The 19,743-nt window shown below is 48.7% G+C and overlaps 1 protein-coding gene across 1 annotated transcript in view; it reads right to left on the reverse strand.

The window, feature by feature from the left end:
- Positions 1-597: 597 nt before the first annotated feature.
- The window catches only part of cnot9 (CCR4-NOT transcription complex subunit 9), a 37,156-nt gene continuing 18,010 nt past the window's right edge, over positions 598-19,743 (reverse strand). Inside the window, exons 2-8 of the mRNA XM_085986725.1 lie at positions 16,177-16,353; positions 14,885-15,000; positions 11,544-11,653; positions 10,929-11,038; positions 10,007-10,105; positions 4,957-5,048; positions 598-2,403 (exon numbers count right to left, since the gene is read on the reverse strand). Of these exons, the coding sequence (XP_085842851.1) occupies positions 2,235-2,403; positions 4,957-5,048; positions 10,007-10,105; positions 10,929-11,038; positions 11,544-11,653; positions 14,885-15,000; positions 16,177-16,353 (873 nt within the window). The 3' untranslated portion in view covers positions 598-2,234. The remainder of the gene's footprint in view (positions 2,404-4,956; positions 5,049-10,006; positions 10,106-10,928; positions 11,039-11,543; positions 11,654-14,884; positions 15,001-16,176; positions 16,354-19,743) is intronic.

Raw genomic sequence — 19,743 nt, forward strand, 5'->3', positions numbered from 1 at the left:
CCTCTCCCCAGTCTCCCACCCCCACCCCCTTGCAATTGCTGTCAATATGAAAAAAAGAGCTGGAAATGCACACCAGGCCCTAGAACCCGTAAAGAGAAAAAGGCAAGCTAAGGTTTCGGGTGCTGATCACCCTGAAGAATGTATACAAGATTCGGACAGATCCCTCGGCATATTGCCAGCATATTTCTGTTTTTATTATGTACCAATACTTGGTCCAAATGGTGTCATTTCCCATTGACCCCCAGCACAGTCTCTCCACCATCCCATCCCACCACACATTTCACACCTTGCACACTTCCCCCGCACACACGTGTGCAAGGCGTGCAACGTATGGATATTAGTGAATCGCAAATCAACGGGGGATTGAACGAATGGTGCCAGGCGACACCACGTGGATTGAGAATACACCAAGTATGGGCTCACAGCCACGTAACGCCGAGCTAGACACCGACCGGGGGGATAATAATCAGGTGAACCAGCAAGGAGTTAAGTGGCGGCGATCATTGCTATAAACAGCTCAGGGGCATCATGGGGCTCCCAGTAAACACCTTTCTATGCACCATTTTCCTAAACAGAATCCATTGATCAGAGTTTACATACAGTATTTTAAAAATATTTATTACATCGAGATTGGGGATCTCCCAAAAAAAACCTCGGGACAGACTTGGCTCAGAATGTACATTCCCATGCCATAGGATTGCGGGGGGTCGGGTTGGGTTGGGTTGGGAGGGGGGGGGGGACAGGGGAGAAAGAGAAGGGGAGTTTACTGCAAGAGGTGTCCTGGAGGTGCTACAGAACGTCAGGGGCCCTGAGTCTAGTGTAAAACAGGCTGGGTATGTTAAGGCAGATCGGGGTGCTGGGGGAAGACATACAGCAACTAGCGCGTGGCTGCGCTTCAGTTGTCTGACCTCAAAGACCACACACTGGTGAAGCAAGGCTGCAGAGAATTTCATCTGAGCTGGACCCTGGGGTGAGGTGGCCTGTGGCACCCACCCAGCCACCACCAGGGCACAAGAGAACACATTCCCTGAACCCTCACTTGGGTGGGGAAAGAGGAATAGTAACAGAATATACTGAAGGGGGAACAGCAGAAAACCTCAAGGACTTAGTCCAGGAACAGCCGAAAGCGTGGACCACCCGTCCAGAGAGCGGATTTACTCGCAGACCTCTCCTCGGTCCCCACTCCTACACCCATACTGGTCCCGTCTCCCAGCTGTGCCTGGCGAGAGGCAGATCCCGCACCTCGGCAGAATCTTCCGGCTCCAGTTAGGGACTCGTCAGATTGGTGGTGAGGCTCAGAGGAGGAGAGGGTGTACAGGGAGAAAAGCACAGACCACAGTCAGTGTGCCTGGGTACGTGGAGGGTGTCGCCCTGCAGGGAGTCCGGGGCCAGGGAGGGGGTTCAGTGTCCACCCAGCAGCAGAGTGTGGTTTGGCACATAAACAAGGAACTATGGATAACGGAGGGTAGGAGGAGAGGATATCTGGGGGGAGAAGAGAGAGGATATCAGGGGAGAAAAGAGGACTTTGGGGGGTGGGGATAATTTTAAAAAGTAACAACTGCTCACACGTTAAGTTGGGACCGAGCTATTCCCCAGTTTCTAATGCAGCAAGGCTACACGCAAGAGAGAGAAAACTCTCCCAGAGACAGACCGAGAGGCAGGACAAATCCAAATGTCAGGACTAGCCCAGCTTGGACCCAGGGAGCGCCGTACAAATCCCCTCATTAATCCATCAGTTGAACACCAGACATGAATATGGGGGGGGGGGGGGGGGGGGGGCCTTGAAGACTGGCAATCAGACATCGAAAGTTGACGTACTCCAGGCTAGGTCACGCTGGACCAGCTCAGGGATCTGGGTCAGGCTCAACGAGGCGAAGGATTGGTGTTAGGCAGCAGAGTGCGTCACGGGGAGAAAAAGACAACGAGTTGTCCAGCCACCCTCCACAGTTCACTGTCCAGCTTCCCACGAGGCGAGCACCCCCATTATTCCGACAGACCGCTCTGATCCTCGACGGCTCGGCCCACCTCCCTGCGGTTTAGCGAAGCACGCTGGCGGGGGAGGCGGAGAGGAGAGGGGTAAAAGAGGTTGACTGCCGCGATCTTCTTCGAAACCATCCCGGGAAGGAAAAAGCCAAAAGACGTACAAATGTGGCGTCATCGTTCCGCACCCGCCCCCCCCCAACCCCTCTCAAAAAACGGCCCGTCAGCCTCGGCGCGCGGGAAGGTCATCGCAGTCACTGGGGCGGGAGGGGGATCCCCCGGGGGTCAGACACCTGCCCCTCCTGGAGGTTCTTGACGAGTTGGGCCAGCCAACGCTTGGTGGTAGTGTCGTCCTTCAGCACCTGGGCAAACGTGGTGTCCTTCAGCTGGTCGGGCAGGCACTGGCGGAGAGCCTCCCTCGCCCTGCGGAATCCAAACAAGACGGTCAAAATGCTACGCTAGAACACGCGGCTAGACAGGACACGAAGCAGCTTAAAAAGGTGCAACCGGGGTGGGGGGGGGAGCAGTCTCACCCTCACCGACACGTTAATAGCGTTAGGGTACAGAGGAGATTGTCGAGGATGCTGCCAGGACTGGAGAATTTTAGCCATGAGGAAAGATTGGATAGGCTGCGGTTGTTCTCTTTGGATCAGAAGAGACTGAGGGGAAGACTTGATTGAGGTGTACAAAATTATGAGGGGCCTAGATCGAGTGGATAGGAAGGACCTATTTCCCTTCGCAGAGAGGTCAATAACCAGGGGGCATAGATTTAAAGTAATTGGGAGAAGGTTTAGAGGGGAGTTGAGGAGAACGTTTTTCACCCAGAGGATGGTGGGGTCTGGAACTCACTGCCTGAAAGGGTGGTAGAGGCAGAAACTCTCATCACATTGAAAAAGTACTTTGGTATGCACTTGAAGTGTCGTAGCCTACAGAGCTACAGACCAAGAGCTGGAAAGTGAGATTAGCGTGGATAGCTCATTGTTGGCCGGCGTGGACCAAATGGGATCCTTCTGTGCAGTAAATGTCTATGATTAAAAACAGTAATACGCTGCACCAGGGTGTCCTCAGCCCTCCTCTCCTGTAGGTGCGGACTAGCCACAAACAATCATCAGGGTTTGCTTTGTGCCGAGGGCCCAAACCCACTAGGAACTGGGACGAGGCTGGCCCAACTCATCTCACCTAGAATCTTAACAGCACAGAAGGTGGCTATGCATCTCTCTGTGGGAGAGCTATCCAATTAGTCCCACTCTTTCCCCATAGCCCTGCAACAATGTCTCCTTTTCTTGAACACTTAGACATTGGACACTTTCAGCCCATCTAGATTCAGCCTGAATTTGAAGCCAGACCCCAGAGGTGAAAGTCCAGTGTCCCTACACGTAGCACCACCCAGTCCCATAGAGAGAGAGAAACTACTTCCGCTGGTTGGGGAGTCTAGGACTAGGGGACAGAGTCTAAAAATTAGAGCCAGACCTTTCAGGAGTGAAATTGGGAAACACTTCTACACACAAAGGGTGGTAGGAGTTTGGAACTCTCTTCCGCAAACTTCAATTGATGCTGGGTCAATTGTTAATTTTAAATCTGAGATTGATAGCTTTCTGTTAACCAAAGGTATTAAGGGATATGGGCCAAGGGCGGGTATATGGGGTTAGGTCGCAGATCAGCCATGATCTCACTGAATGGCGGAACAGACTCGAGGGGCTGAATGACCTCCTCCTGTTCCTATGTTTCCTATTAACTGTTAAACCAGCTCCCTTGTCCCACAAATCAGGGGGGAAGCCAACAACTGGTGCGGGAAGGAGGTCGGGGCAGAAGAATCAGGCACGGGCTCGGGGACAGATGGGCCTTTTGCTGCTCCGGATTTTCTTTGGTCCTTAATGCCGAGGCCAGTTGGTCAGCAAAGAGGAAAAGGAGTAATAAAAAAATAATTTCCAATAGGAACTACAGCCAGCTATACCATTTCAGGAAAGGGGGGCCAATGGTCATGCTCTTGTCAAAATACTGGGAAGGGGGCTTTCTGGAGGGCAGTGGTTAACACACTAACTGGAGTTATGAGACACCCCCCCCCTGACCTTTCCCCTCCCCCAACTCTAGCGACAGACCCTCTGGTGACTGCCATAACCAGAGGCCACCAGAAAACAGCTTCCGATTCCCCAGAACAGCCACGTTAGGATATACTTGCCTTAGAGGGATGACTGAGTAGATTGGGCCTATGCTCTCGGGAGTTTGGAAGAATGAGAGGTGATCTTATTGAAACACAAGATTCTGAGAGGGCTTGACAGGCTAGATGCGGAGAGGCCGTTTCCCCTGGCTGGGGAGTCTAGAACTGGGGGCGTAGTCGCAGGATTAGGAGTCGATCATTTAGGACCGAGCCGAGGAGGAATTTCTTCACACAGAGGGTGGTGAATCTTTGGAATTCTCTGCCTCAGAGGGCTGTGGATGCTCAGTCATTGAGTATATTTAAGACTGAGGTCGATAGATTTTTGGAAACTAAGGGAATCAAGGGATATGGGGCTAGGCCGGGAAAGTGGAGATGAGGTAGAAGATTAGCCATGATCTTATTGAATGGCGGAACAGGCTCGAAGGGCCAAATGGCCCACTCCTGCTCCTATTTCTTATGTTTCTTACACCGTGGTGTTGACACCGGGTCAGAGAGGGAGACCCGACGGGGGGGGCGGGTGTTGTCAGAGCCAGCGGCCCTGTCCTCCTGGTAGCCCGATGATGTTATTACAGTCTGCGGCCGTGGGGAGTGGGCGGTCTCATCACACCGCCGGAAATCACCGCAAGCTGCCCGTCGGGAGCCGGCCACCTCGGCACAGGGGAGGGTCCGCTCGGCGTCGCCGACACACTCCCACCTGTTGCACAGTTTGCCCCTGGCAAGGCAGCAAGGGCCCACACCCCCCCTACGCCACCCTGCTTCACCCAAGATGAGGACCGGCTTAGTGCGCCTGGTCGCCACAGTGCGCGCACTGAACTCACCGTGGGTTGTCGGAGAGACGGAGGTAGCAGCGGACAACATGCTTCAACAATCTGGCTGAGGGCTCTTTGGACAGCTGCAGCACCATCTTACCCTGTGTGCGGAGACAAGACCCTGTTAGAGCAGCGCGAGAGGCTGTTGGCGTCACCCACCCCCACCCCCTTCCACTGACACCATCCATTCCTTGCTCGGGAAACAGGTCCCAAGGGCACCAGTACCTCTCCCCATTCTACATGTACATAGTGAGACCATGCAATGGTCACCACAGCTATGCCTAATGCGGTCCTCACCCGAAGCTCAACACCACCCAGGACAGACCAGTCGCTTGATCGGTGCCCGTCATTGAACTCAGTATCCACTCCCTCTACCAACACACCGTGGCTGCAGTGTGTACCATCTACAGGTTGCACAGCAGCAACTTGCCACGGTCACTTCCACAGCACCTCCCAAATCCACAACCTCCACCACCTAGATGGACACGAGTAGCAATGTCACGGGAGCACCATCACCTCCAAGTCACACGCACCATCCTGACTTGGACAGTTTGGCCGTTCCTTCATCGTCACTGGGTGAAAATCCTACCTAACAGCACTGCGGGAGTACCTTCACCACACGGACTGCAGCGGTTCAAGGCGGCTCACCACCACCTTCTCAAGGGCAATAAATGCAGCCTTGCCCACATCCTGATAGCAAATTTAAAGAAAACATCCACAGACTCGCACTTTCCAGCAGGTATCACTGGATAGCCGTCAGGAGCAGAGGCCCCGGGCTGATTATTCCCCTCTATAACCCTCAGGGACATGAGGCTACTTGCAGCATTCCTATTGTGTCTGGAGCTGGGGTCAGTCAACTCTGCAGAGACCAGGCAACAAACGTGGGACTTTCTGATTAGGAGATGGGCACGAACACCAAAGTTATTGCCCTGAGAGATTTCAATTATCCACTTATCAAATATCACCGCTCCCCAGCTCTGTAACCGGCTCCAGCCCTACAACTCAGATCTCTGCGCTCCTCCAATTCTGGCCTCTTGTGCATCCCCCGATTTTAATTGCTCCACCACTGGTGGCCGTGCCATAAACCTCTTCTCCTCTCTCTGCTAGTTTAAGCCACTTCTTAAAACTTCTCTCTCTGACCAAGCTTTTGGTCACCTGTCCTAATATCTCATAGAAACATAGAAGATAGGAGCAGGAGTAGGCCATTCGGCCCCTCGAGCCTGCTCCGCCATTCAATGCGATCATGGCTGATCATCCAAATTCAGTACCCGGTCCCTGCTTTCTCCCCATACCCCTTGATCCCTTTAGCCTTAAGAAATATATCCAACTCCTTCTTGAACATATTTAATGAATTGGCCTCTACTGCCTTCTGTGGTAGAGAATTCCACAGGTTCACCACTCTCTGGGTGAAGAAATTCCTCCTCATCTCTGTCCTAAATGGCTTACCCCTTATCCTTAGACTGTGACCCCTGGTTCTGGACTCCCCAGCCACCGGGAACATTCTTCCTGCATCTAGTCTGCCCAGTCCTGTCAGAATTTTATAAGTTTCAATGAGATCCCCTCATTCTTCTAAACTCCAGCGAGCACAAGCCCAATCGACCCAATCTCTCCTCATACGTCATTCCTGCCATCCCAGGTATCAGCCTGGTGAATCTTCGCTGAGCTCCTTCCATGGCAAGAACATCCTTCCTCAGAGAAGGTGACCAAAACTGCACACAATACTCAAGGTGCGGTCTCACCAAGGCCCTGTACAACTGCAAGACATCCTTGTTCTTGTACTCAAACCCTCTCGCTACAAAGGCCAACATACCATTTGCCTTCTTAACCGCCTGCTGCACCTGCATGCTTACCTTCAGCGACTGGTGCACAAGGACACCCAGGTCTCGTTGCACTTCCCCTTCTCCCAATCTATTGCCATTCAGATAATAATCTGCCTTCCTGTTTTTGCTACCAAAGTGGATAACCTCACATTTATCCACGTTATATTGCATCTGCCAATCACCCAACCTGTCCAAATCATCCTGGAGTTTCTCGGCATCCTCCTCGGAGCACACACGCACACCCAGCTTTGTGTCGTCTGCAAATTTGGAGATATTACATCTAGTTCCCTTGTCTAGATCATTAATATATATTGTGAATAGTTGGGGTCCTAGGACCGATCCCTGCGGTACCCCACTAGTCACTGCCTGCCACTTGAAAAAAGAATCGTTTATTCCAACTCTTTGCTTTCTGTCTGCCAACCAGTTCTCTATCCAAGTCAGTACCTTGCCCCCAATCCCATGTGCCTTAACTTTACACGCTAATCTCTTATGTGGGACCTTATTGAAAGCCTTCTGAAAGTCCAAATACACCACATCCACTGGTTCTCCCTTATCTATTTTACCAGTTACATCCTCAAAAAATTCCAGTAGATTAGTCAAGCACGATTTACCCTTTGTAAATCCATGTTGACTTTGTCCGATCCTGTCACTGTTTTCCAAGTGCTCTGCTATTACATCTTTTATAATGGACTCTAGCATTTTCCCCACTACCGATGTCAGGCTTACCGGTCTGTAATTCCCTGTTTTCTCTCTACCACCTTTTTTGAATAGTGGGGTAACATTAGCTACCCTCCAATCCATGGGTGCTGTTCCAGATTCCATCGAATGTTGGAAGATGACCAGCAATGCATCTACTATTTCTAGGGCCACTTCCTTAGGTACCCTAGGATGTAGATTATCAGGCCCTGGGGATTTATCGGCCTTCAATCCCATCAATTTCCTTAACACCATGTGGCTTGTTCATCAAATCCTGTCTGATTACACTCCTGTGAAGCACCTTAGGACGTTTTACTATGTTAAAAGGCGCTATATAAATGCAAGTTATTGTTATCGATCGAGACAGAAAGGGAGTAAATGGAAAAAAGTGAATGGAATGCCTACAATGTGTACAGGACTCCTTCCACAGGCAGTAGGTTAGTAGCCTTACAAGGGCAGAGGTGTTGCTAGATTAGGTAACGGCTAACAAAATGGATCAGGTAGATGAGCTAAATGTGGGTCAGCACCTTGGGAGTGGTGACATAGAAACCTCAATATGATAAGGGTTTGAGAAAGGGGAAAAGTTTGTATAAAAGCTAGAACACCGGATTGGATTAGGGCAGAATTTATAAAGACAAGCAGTGAGCTCGCTGAGGTGAGGGGGGGGCGCAAGGAGAAATTGGCACACAGGACTAAAGAACAACAATGAGACGCTTTAAAAAGAGATCTCAGAAAGGTACAGAATAATTGTATTCCATTAAAAAGGCAAACTGCTAGTAGCTTTAGAAAGGAAAACTTGCATTTATATAGCGCCTTTCACGACCTCAGGACGTCCCAAAGCGCTTTACAGCCAATGAAGTACTTTTTGGAGTGTAGTCACTGTTGGAATGTAGGGAAACGCGGCAGCCAATTTGCGCACAGCAAGCTCCCACAAACAGCAATGTGATAATGACCAGATAATCTGTTATAGTGATGTTGATGGAGGGATAAATATTGGCTCAGGACAAATAGTGCCATGGGATCTTTTACGTCCACTTGAGAGGGCAGAGGGGGCCTCGGTTTAACGTCTCATCCGAAAGACGGCACCTCTGACAGTGCAGCACTCCCTCAGCACTGCACTGGGAGTGTCAGCCTAGATTTTTGTGCTCAATCTCTGGAGTGGGAATCTGAACCCACAACCATCTGACTCAGGATGTCATGTGTAAACAAAGAGTTTAGAAACCAATTAAAATTGAAGATGAGGGTCTAGGAAAACTACAAGAATAATAATGAAATATCTAAAAGGAGATTATGAGAAAATAAGCAAAGAGGTTAAGAGCGGGGTAAGGAAAGCCATGAGGGTGTACGAGGGACAAGTAAGTCAGTAAAAAGGGAATTGTTAAAAGCGAGGTGGGACCCCTGTGTGGAGAGAATTATCAAGTTGTACACGATCAAAAATTGGCAGAGGTATTTAATAAGTGCTTTGCATCGCTCTTTACTAAACAGGATATCAGAGAGGAGGTAAATCCTGAAGTGGTTGAGAGTGAGATGAGCAATATTATGATGGGTAAACGAAACGTTTAAAATAAATAAATTAAGCTAAAGGAAGAAAAAACAAACACCAGGGCCTGACTGGATACATCCTAGGATGCTGAGGGACATTAGGGAAATTGCCGAGGCCCTCGAAATTCTATTTCAGGCTCTACTGCATGTGGATGTGTGCCGGAAGACTGGCGAGTGGCCAATGTAGTACCCATTATTAAAAAGGGAGACAAAGCTAATCCGGGTAATTACAGGAAAGTTAGTTTTTTAAAATTAGAGAGTCTCTAATTAAAGAAAAAATTACCATGTATCTAGATAAAGGGCAAATAATTAGAAGTAGACAGCACAGATTTTAAAAGGGATGATGGTGCTTGACAAACCGCATGCAATTCTTCCACAAGGTTGGACGGGGGGGGGGGGGGGGGGTGAAATATGTGTTGGCAGCCCTCAACAACAGCTAACTCTGTTTTACTAAACACACAAGCAGAGCTAGGAGCAAGAAGGGAGCGAAGGTGAAGGCTGGAACTCAAAGGGGAAGAGTCATGGCATAATGGACTAGGGAAGGACACTGAAGCGGACCGAATTAATGGGTTCAAGGGACAACATTAGGAATTTCTGGAGGGGAGGTGGAGGAATGTGGTGGTTTGATGTCTGAAAGTACCGAATTGCCGAGTGTAAGGGGCTGTTCCTGGCTTTGCTCACACAATAGTCACCGCGTGGCAAATTAATTTCTCTCCAAATCACACACCATCCTGACTTGGAAACATATCGGCCGTTCGTTCATCGTCGCTGGGTCAAAATCCTGGAACTCCCTCCCTAACAGCACTGTGGGAAGACCTTCACCACACAGGACTGCAGCGGTTCACCACCACCTTCTCAAGGACAATCAGGGATGGGCAATAAATGCTGGCCTTGCCAGTGATGCCCACATCCCAAGAATGAAGAAAGCAAGTGTAGGTGAAGCGCCAGGGCACTTTTGAGGCACATTCTTTCATTTCCAACACAGCCCGGAAACAGCTCACCAGGATCATGGCCACATGAGAGAATCGTTCATACGTTTGGCAGATGTAGGCCAGCCCTGTGTCGTCCAACAGGATCTTCTGCAGGATGAAAGTTGCAACCTAGGGGCCAGAACGAGAGAGAGATTACACAGATCACAAAGCAAAGCAAGGCCACTTAACCCAACTGCCGAGCGAGCACGCTCAGCTCCCCGAGGGCAGGGTGAAGACCTGTGCCCGCAAATCAGCCCCACCTCCCCCACCCCTCAACGCAACAACTCCCCAAAACACGCGGGCTCATTGGGGGAGACGCCAAGCAGTCAGACACGCTGTTTACCAGCAGAAAGGATACGATTGACCCTAGAATGCAGGAGCACAACTTCTCCCAGTGGCAGCTACTGAAGGCAGCACATTGGCTATGGGGGCAGAATCAGAGAGCTGGGGTTACAGGGAGGGGTTTATAAGGTTAATCACAGGGCGCTATATCAGAGAGTGGGGTTACAGAGAGGGGTTTATCAGTGAAGGGTTGTAGCAGAGAGTGGGGTTACAGGGAGGGGTTTATAGGGTTTATCAGTGAAGGGTTGTAGCAGAGAGTGGGGTTACAGGGAGGGGTTTATAGGGTTGATCACAGGGAGCTATATCAGAGAGTGGGGTTACAGGGAGGGGTTTATAAGGTTAATCACAGGGAGCTATATCAGAGAGTGGGGTTACAGGGAGGGGTTTATAGGGTTTATCAGTGAAGGGTTGTAGCAGAGAGTGGGGTTTACACAATATCTCGCTCAGCGAGAGCACTTTGTTGGCAATTGAAAAGGCTGTTCTACACAGTCTCTGAGAAAGAGGGTGGGTGAAGGGGTCCTGGTGTAATCATGCTGCTTGAACCTTTGCAGCTGTAATGTTCAAATCCCTCTGACCCCTCCCCCTCCCCCCACTCGACAGGGGCCCTTACCGTTTTGGACAATTCGCTTCCTGACTCCATAATCCGTAGACAGAGAGGGATAATTTCTGTTGTCAAAAGGAAGTTGATCACTTCCTGTTCATCTGTTTTTACTAAGGCTCCTGCAGAAAGAAGGATACAGAAAGGATTAAAACCCAGTGAACCACAGACCCAAGAGCCACACCCAGTCAACCTGGGCTGGAACATCCCACTGATGGGAATTAGAATCACCCCCCCTCCACCCCCAAACCTCGTGTGTAAACCCACTGCCCAGTGTGGGACTGAGCCACATGGAGCAGAGTGACCCACGTTTAATGCCACGTCTGTGCTCCATCAGTGATGATCCAGTGACCTGTGCTGGAAAGCAGAGAGGGTCGAGAGAATCACGTTGGACAACGGACGGACGGACTTGGTGGGGGGCGGATCACGTTTTGGACAACGGACGGGCGTTGGAGAGGATCAAGCTTACGATTCCCAATTTGCATGATCTAACCGTATACACTGAGAACGGCCGCTTCAGCGAGCTACTGCAGGATTGCCAGCCTCAGTGAAACCTCACATCAGAACATTTCAGCACCGAGAGCGGCAAGGAATGAAAAGCCGTCTAACAGAAAGCTGAGTGCTTACCTATGACACCCAGGCTGGTGAGTCGCAGATACTCGAAGGGTCTTGTTTTGCTCACAGTGTGCAGGAACGGATAGAGAAAGAGCGGGATGTGGGCTGCGAGAAATGCTGACCTGGAACACAACAGGGAAAACACAAGTCATTACAAACTAGGTCTGGAAGGAACCTCAGACAGAGTCATAGCCTGCGAGATCAGAGGTTACACCACTGAATTCACCAGAACGATACCGGGGCTAAAAGGGTTAGGAGGACAAGTTACATTGGCTCAGCTTGTACTCCCTCGAGTATCGAAGATTAAGGGGTGATCTAGTCGAGGTGTTTCAGATGTTTAAAGCAATTGAGAGGGTAGATAGAGAGAAACTATTTCCTCTGGTGGGAGAATCCAGAACCAGGGGGGCATGACCTTAAAATTAGAGCCAGGCCGTTCAGGGGTGATATCAGGAAACACTTCTTCACACCAAGGGTAGTGGAAATCTGGAACGCTCTCCCAAAAAGTAATGGATCAATTGAAAATTGGTAGATTTGTGTTAGGCAAGGGTATTAAGAGATATGGAATCAAGGCAGATAGATGGAGTTAAGATACAGATCAGCCATGATCTGACTGAATGGCGGGACAGGATCGAGGGGCTGAATGGCCTCCTCCTGTTCCTATGTTCCTCGACTACCAGAGCAAGCAATCTAACTGTGACATTGTTATTATCCAGGCACAAGTGAAGGATGGTTGTAAGGTATTCATAGAATCATAGAAATTTACAGCACAGAAGGAGGCCATTCGGCCCATTGTGTCTGTGCCGGCCGACAAAGAGCTCTCCACCCTAATCCCACTTCCCAGCTCTTGGTCCGTAGCCCTGTAGGTTACGGCACTTCAAGTGCTTTTTAAATGCGATGAGGGTTTCGCCTCTACCACCCTTTCAGGCAGTGAGTTCCAGACCCCCACCACCCTCTGGGTGAAAAAAGATCTCAAGTCCCCTCTAATCCTTCTACAGATTACTTTAAATCAATGCCCCCTGGTTATTGACCCTTCTGCCAAGGGAAATAGATCCTTCCTATCCACTCTATCTAGGCCCCTCATCATTTTATACACCTCAATTAAATCTCCCCTCAGCCTCCTCTGTTCCAAAGAATACAACCCCAGCCTATCTAATCGTTCCTCATAGCTAAAATTCCCCAGCCCTGGCAACATCCTCATAAATCTCCTCTGTACCCTCTCTGGTGCAATCACATCTTTCCTATAATGTGGTGACCAGAACTGTACGCAGTACAGGTTGAGCGTCCCGAATCCGGCAACCTCGGGACCGAGGCAGAGCCGGTTTTTGGGTTTTTCCGGACTTTGGAATGTGTTTGGGGTCCGAAGTCCGTAAACGCCCGAGCGCAGGTTGCGATATTTCTGGACTTCGGACACCAGAAACACGGGCAGAGTCCGGAAATGCCTGGGCCCAGGTTGCGCTATTTCCGGTTTTTGGTAAGCCTCCCTCAGGGTGTCCGGATTCCGGAACATTTTACGGATTCCAGACCCCTGCCACCAATCGTCCCGGAGTCCGGAACATTTTACGGATTCCGGACCCCTGCCACCAATCGTCCCGGAGTCCGGATTCCGGAACTCCGGATTTGGGACGGTCAACCTGTATTCTAGCTGTGGCCTAACTATTGTTCTATATAGTTCTAGCATAACTTCTCTGCTCTTATGTTCTGTGCCTCGGCTAATAGAGGAAAGTATCCCGCATGTCTTCTTAACCACCTTATGCCACGTGGGAGCTTGTCAAAGGCCTCGCTAAAATCCATGTAGACTTCATCAAATGCACTACCTTCATCAAACTTTCAAGTTAGTCAGACACAACCTTCCCTTAACAAATCCATGCTGAGTGTCCTTGAATAATCTGTGACTTTCTAAAATAATGATTTATCCTGTCCCTCAGAATTTTTCCAATAATTTTCCCACCACCGAGGTTAGGCTGACTAGCCTGTAATTACTCAATCTATCCCTTTCTCCCTTTTCAAACAATTGCACAACGTTAGCAGTCCTCCGCCACCACGCCTGTAGCCAGAGAGGACTGGAAAATGATGGTCAGAGCCTCCGCTATCTCCTGCCTTGCCTCTCAACAGCCTGGGATACATTTCATCCGGGCCTGACAATTTATCTACTTACAAAGCTGCTAAACTTCTTAATACTTCCTCTCTCTCTTTATCCCATCTAAAATTTCTCACTCCTCCTCAACTACAATGTCTGCATCATCCCTCTCTCCTGTGAAGGCAGTTGCAAAGTAGTCATTAAGAACCATACCCACATCTTCCGCCTCCAGCCACAGTTTACCATTTTGGTCTCTAATAGGCCCTACTCTTTCCTTAGTTATTCTCTTGCTCTTTATGGATTTATAAAACATCTTTGGGTTTTCTTTGATTTTACTTGCCAATATTTTTGCTCTGCTTTCCCAATTTCCTTTTTAATTCCACCCCTGTATTTTCTACACTCCTCTAGGCTTTCTGCAGTATTGAGCTCTCAGTGTTTGACAAAAGCTTCCCCCCCCCCCCACCATATCCTACCCCTGTATGCTCCTTGACATCCAGGGGGCTCTAGATTTGAGAGTTCCACCCTTTTTCTTTGTGGGAACATATTAGCTCTGGATCCTCCCTATCTCCTCCTTTAATGTGTCCCACTGCTCTGACACCGATTTCCTTTCAAGTAGCTGTTTCCAGTACACTTTTGCTAAATCACATCTCAGCTTATCAAAATTGGCCTTTCCCCAATTGAGAACTTTTACTCCTGGTCTATCTTTGCCCTTTTCCAGAACTATGCTAAATCTAACTGAATTATGATCACTACCACCAAAATGCTCTCCCACTGATACTCCTGCCACCTGCCCAGCTTCATTCCCTAAAACTAAATCCAGAACCGCCTCTTCTCATGTTGGGCTTGTTACGTACTGGCTAAAAAGGTTCTCCTGAATACATTTTAAGAATTCTGTGCCCTCCATTCCTTTTACATTAATTCTATTCCATTTAATATTAATTTCCTACAACAGTGACTACACTTCAAAAGTGCTTCACTAGCTGTAAAGCGCTTTGGGACGTCCAGAGATCACGAAAGGCGCTGTAGAAATGCAAGTCTTTCAGTCCTCCTTTTTATACTCAATCCCGCAGCTGCAGAGCGCAACTCCAACTCCCAGCACAGCACTTGCTGCGGGGCGATTGCTTCGACTGAAGGCCCAGCACGGAGGATTCCAACACGAGCCAAAAAGCAAGATCAGGTTCCCCAAGTAACGACTAAAAGCTTGGGGGGGGGGGGGGGGGGGGGGGGAAGAAAGGCAGAGAAGAGAAAGGAAATAGGGAAGCAGAGGTGACGTTACCTGGTTTCTGGGTGCGATGCTACACATTGTAATAACGCGAGTGCGTTACACACGCGGTTAGACTGATGAGCCGTCAGGGTTGGAGGGTTGATAGAAGGATAAATATTTACAATCTCCTGGAAAAATGAAATGTAAAAAAAATCACATTAACCAGAAGAGTGAAGTGAAGGGGTGGAGCGGGGTCGCGCCTACACTGAATACTGCCTGTCAGGTAAACACACCAAAGTGCGTTTCTATACTGCACCTGACGCACAGTCAGGTCTGCCTTACACGAGAGGCTTCCGCAAGCTGTGAGCGACAAACTGCGTCAGCAATGAAGCCGGAGATGATGAGAAAGATTCACCCTGCGGCGGCCATGGAACTCGGGTAATCTGATCAAATTTGGTCCACACGGAGCAGGGCCCCATAGGTGCCTCACACCGCGACTGTGTAAAGATTCCACACACCCTGAACCCCAGCACCGCGTCGCTTCCCAACCACAACTCTTGCAGCTCTGAGCGCCTCACACCTGATCCGTCTTAAAGATGGTTTAATTCTTTTAAAAGGTTAGATACAGAGTAAAGCTCCCTCTACACTGTCCCATCAAACACTCCCAGAGCTGGTACAGCACAAAGCTCCCTCTACACTGTTCCATCAAACACTCCCAAGGCAGGTACAGCACAAAGCTCCCCCTACACTGTCCCATCAAACACTCCCAGAGCTGGTACAGCACAAAGCTCCCTCTACACTGTCCCATCAAACACTCCCAGAGCTGGTACAGCACAAAGCTCCCTCTACACTGTCCCATCAAACACTCCCAAGGCAGGTACAGCACAAAGCTCCCTCTACACTGTCCCATCAAACACTCCCAGAGCTGGTACAGCACAAAGCTCCCTCTACACTGTCCCATCAAACACTCCCAGAGCTGGTACAGCACAAAGCTCCCTCTACACTGTCCCATCAAACACTCCCAGAGCTGGTACAGCACAAAGCTCCCTCTACACTATCCCATCAAACACTCCCAAGGCAGGTACAGCACGGGTTAGATACAGAGTAAAGCTCCCTCTACACTGTCCCATCAAACACTCCCAGGGCAGGTACAGCACGGGTTAGATACAAGAGTAAAGCTCCCTCTACACTGTCCCATCAAACACTCCCAGGGCAGGTACAGCACGGGTTAGATACAGAGTAAAGCTCCCTCTACACTGTCCCATCAAACACTCCCAGGGCAGGTACAGCACGGGTTAGATACAGAGTAAAGCTCTACACTGTGATACAATGACATGGTCCTTGTCAAAATATCAACCCATTACCTGCAGCAGTGCGGCGATGGTTCCGAAGGAGTGCCAGAGCATGGGGGCCAGGTCAGGCACCGACTCCCGCTTCTTGCTGAGTTCTAACAAGGCATTCTCCCGGGTCTCAGGGCTTGACAGCTCGTTGATCCACTGGTAAATCTTCTCTCGATCCACCTGAGCCAGCGCAGTAACCGGCTGAGTATGAGAAGAAGGAAAAATGAGCAGGCTGAACAGCATCATGGCAAGTGAATCATGGCAGCCATGTTACCTACAGCCATCAGCCAATGTTTCCAGCAACCGTTATCTCTCAACTACAGTCCCCACCACTTACACCATCCACGCTGATTATGGAGAGCCGCCTATATCCGGCGAATAACGCTAACCGTTTGGCATTACCGTGGGAGTCAATTACAAAGGCTGTGTGTAACACATCAAGCGCGCCGCCTATTTTGGGCTGGTCTTCGCACCTCGTCAACCCACATTATATTTACCGAAGAGCGATGTTCAGTTTTTATCTCCGGCCAGGGCTCCAGGAAGTATCGGCACCGCTGTGTCTCTCCTGCGATTCTCTCTCTGCCGGCAGACTGGCGTTTTCTGTTGGCAGGTCCGAGTCAGTACAGGAACGGATTGGAAGCTGCACCCCACACCAATCCCTCTCTCTGTGACCAGTGGAGCCCGTAGGGTTCACAGCAGTGGAGACTGGTTTTACCGTCCAATGCTTGTAGTGGGTAAATTTTGTTAACAACAGCACGCGCACAATAAGCAGTGGGGACTGTACTTGGCACCTCCAACCAAGTACATAGGATATACGGCACAGAAACAGGCCATTCGGCCCAACCAGTCCATGCCGGTGTTTATGCTCCACTCGAGCCTCCTCCCGTCTTTCCTCATCTAAATCTATCAGCAGAACCCTCGATTCCCTTCTCCCTCATGTGCTTGTCTAGCCTCTCCTTAAATGCATCTTTACTATTCGCATCAACCACTCCCTGTGGTAGCGAGTTCCACATTCTCACCACTCTTTGGGTAAAGAAGTTTCTTCTGAATTCCCTATTGGATTTCTTGGTGACAATCATATATTGATGGCCTCTAGTTATGCTCTTCCCCACAAGTGGAAACACTCTCTCTCTAAAATTACGAAAGGTTTTGATAATGGATAAAGAGCTCTATTAGGTCACCCTTCAGCCTTCTTTTTTCAAGAGAAAAGAGACCCAGCCTGTTCATCCTTTCCGGATATGTATACCCTCGCATTTCTGGTATCACCCTTGTAAATCTTCTCTGCACCCTCTCCAGTGCCTCAATATCCTTTTTATAATATGGCGACCAGAACTGTATGCAGTACTCCAAGTGTGGTCTAACCAAGGTTCGATACAGGTTTAGTATAACTTCCCTACTTTTCAATTCTATCCCTCTAGAAATAAACCCTAGTGCTTGGTTTGCTTTTTTTTTTATGGCCTTGCTAACCTGTGTCACAACTTTTAGTGATTTGTGTATTTGTACTCCGAGATCCCTTTGTTCCTCTACCCCACCCAGACTCGCACCCTCCAAGTAATGTGACCTCCCTATTCTTCCTACCAAAATTTAATACCTCACATTTATCTGTGTTGAACTTCATTTGCTAATTATATGCCCATTCTGCAAGTTTATTAATGTCCTCCTGTAATTTGTTGCAATCTTCCTCAGTATTGGCTATTCCCCCCAATTTGGTATCATCTGCAAATTTAGAAATTGTGTTTTTGATTCCAAGTCTAAATCGTTAATATAAATTTTGAACAACAAGCACTGATCCTTGTGGAACACCTTCTGCCACTGTGAATAGCTACCTTTTAACCCTACTCTCTGCTTTCGGTCTTGAAGCCAGCTGGCATTCCGCTTCTTGTCCCCTGACTCCGCATTCTCTGACCTTGTTCATCAGTCCATTATGGGGTACCTTATTGAAGGCCTTTTGAAAATCTAGATAATGACATCTACTGCATTACCATTGTCTACTCTCTCTGTTATCTCTTCAAAAAATTCAATGAGCTTGGTCAAGCAAGACTTTCCCTTTTGAAATCCATGCTGACTATTCATTACTATGTTTTTGGTTTCTAAATGTTCGTCTATTTTCTCCTTTAGTAGGGATTCCATTATTTTTCCTACCACCGATTTTAAGCTGACTGGTCTATAATTCCCTGGACATGTTCTATCCATCGTCTTAAATATAGGTTTTACGTTAGCCTTCCGCCAGTCCTCTGTAACTACTCCTTTTTCTAATGAATTATTAAATATGTGTAGTAATGCCTCTGCTATCTCTTCCCTCGATTCTTTTAAAATGCGTGGATGCAATCCATCCGGACCAGGGGTTTTATCTTCGGAGTTTGATTCGTTTATTTAACATATCCCCGCTTTTTATTTTAAATGCACTTATCTCATTACTAATCTCATCATCCACTGTCATGTCCACCTGTTCTATCTCCCTGGTAAATACTGAAGCAAAATAATTATTCAATATTTCTGCCATCTCTCTATCGTTAGCTGTGGTATTATCCTGTCTATGCCTTAAGGCCCTGGTCCCATCCCAACCTTCCTTTTTTTTTTTTTTTTTTTAAATTGATGCCTGTAAAATATTTTACTCCAGGAAACTCTTTTATCCGGCACCGACGGGACCGGTGTGGTGCCGGTTTATCAAAAAGTTCGGATTACAGAGAGGTATAGGAAAAGGTACGAGAGCCCCGTACACAGCCACAGATCCAGGCTTCCCTGTTGCTTAGCAACAGGTGCAGGAACCCCAGTTACACGGCCACAGATCCAAGAACGGCCACTAATACGAAGTAAAACTTACCTGAACCTACTCCTGAATTTTGCCGGTTAACAGAGATTTCCGGTTATTTAGGTGCTGGTAAATCGAGAGTTTCCTGTATTTTGGTTTACGTTCCTTGATAATTTAATTTCATAGTTCCTCTTTGCCTTCCCAATTTTTTTTTTTTTTTTACTTCTCGCCTAATACCTTCGTTTTCTCCCTTATCATGCACTCCCCTGCTGTCTATGTACTTAATGTATGCCTCTTTCCTTACCCTCAATTGTTCCCTTATGGCTTTATTCATCCATGGAGTCATAGAATCATAGAAAGTTACAGCACGGAAGGAGGCCATTTCAGCCCACTGTGTCCGCGCCGGCCAACAAAGAGCTATCCAGCCTAATCCCACTTCCTAGCTCTTGCTCTGTAGCCCTGCAGGTTAGAGCATCCCAAGTGCACATCCAAGTACTTTTTAAATGTGGTTAGGGTTCCTGCCTCTACCACCCTTTCAGGCAGTGAGTTCCAGACCCTCACAACCCTCTGGGTGAAGAAATTTCCCCTCAAATCCCCTCTAAACTTTCCACCAATTACTTTAAATCTGTGCCCCCTGGTTTTTGACCCCTGTTATGGGAAATAGGTCCTTTCTATCCAATTTGTCTATGCCCCTCATAATTCTATCCACCTCAATAAGGTCTCCCCCTCAGCCTCTTCTGTTCCAAGGAAAACAGACCCAGCCTATCCAGTCTTTCCTCATAGCCAAGATTCTCTACTCCCAGCAACATCCTTGTAAATCTCCTCTGTACCCTCTCTAG

This window comes from Somniosus microcephalus, chromosome 4 (genome assembly GCF_052327205.1).
Source record: "Somniosus microcephalus isolate GS21.2 chromosome 4, FLI_Smic_1.0, whole genome shotgun sequence".
Classification (NCBI taxonomy): domain Eukaryota; kingdom Metazoa; phylum Chordata; class Chondrichthyes; order Squaliformes; family Somniosidae; genus Somniosus; species Somniosus microcephalus.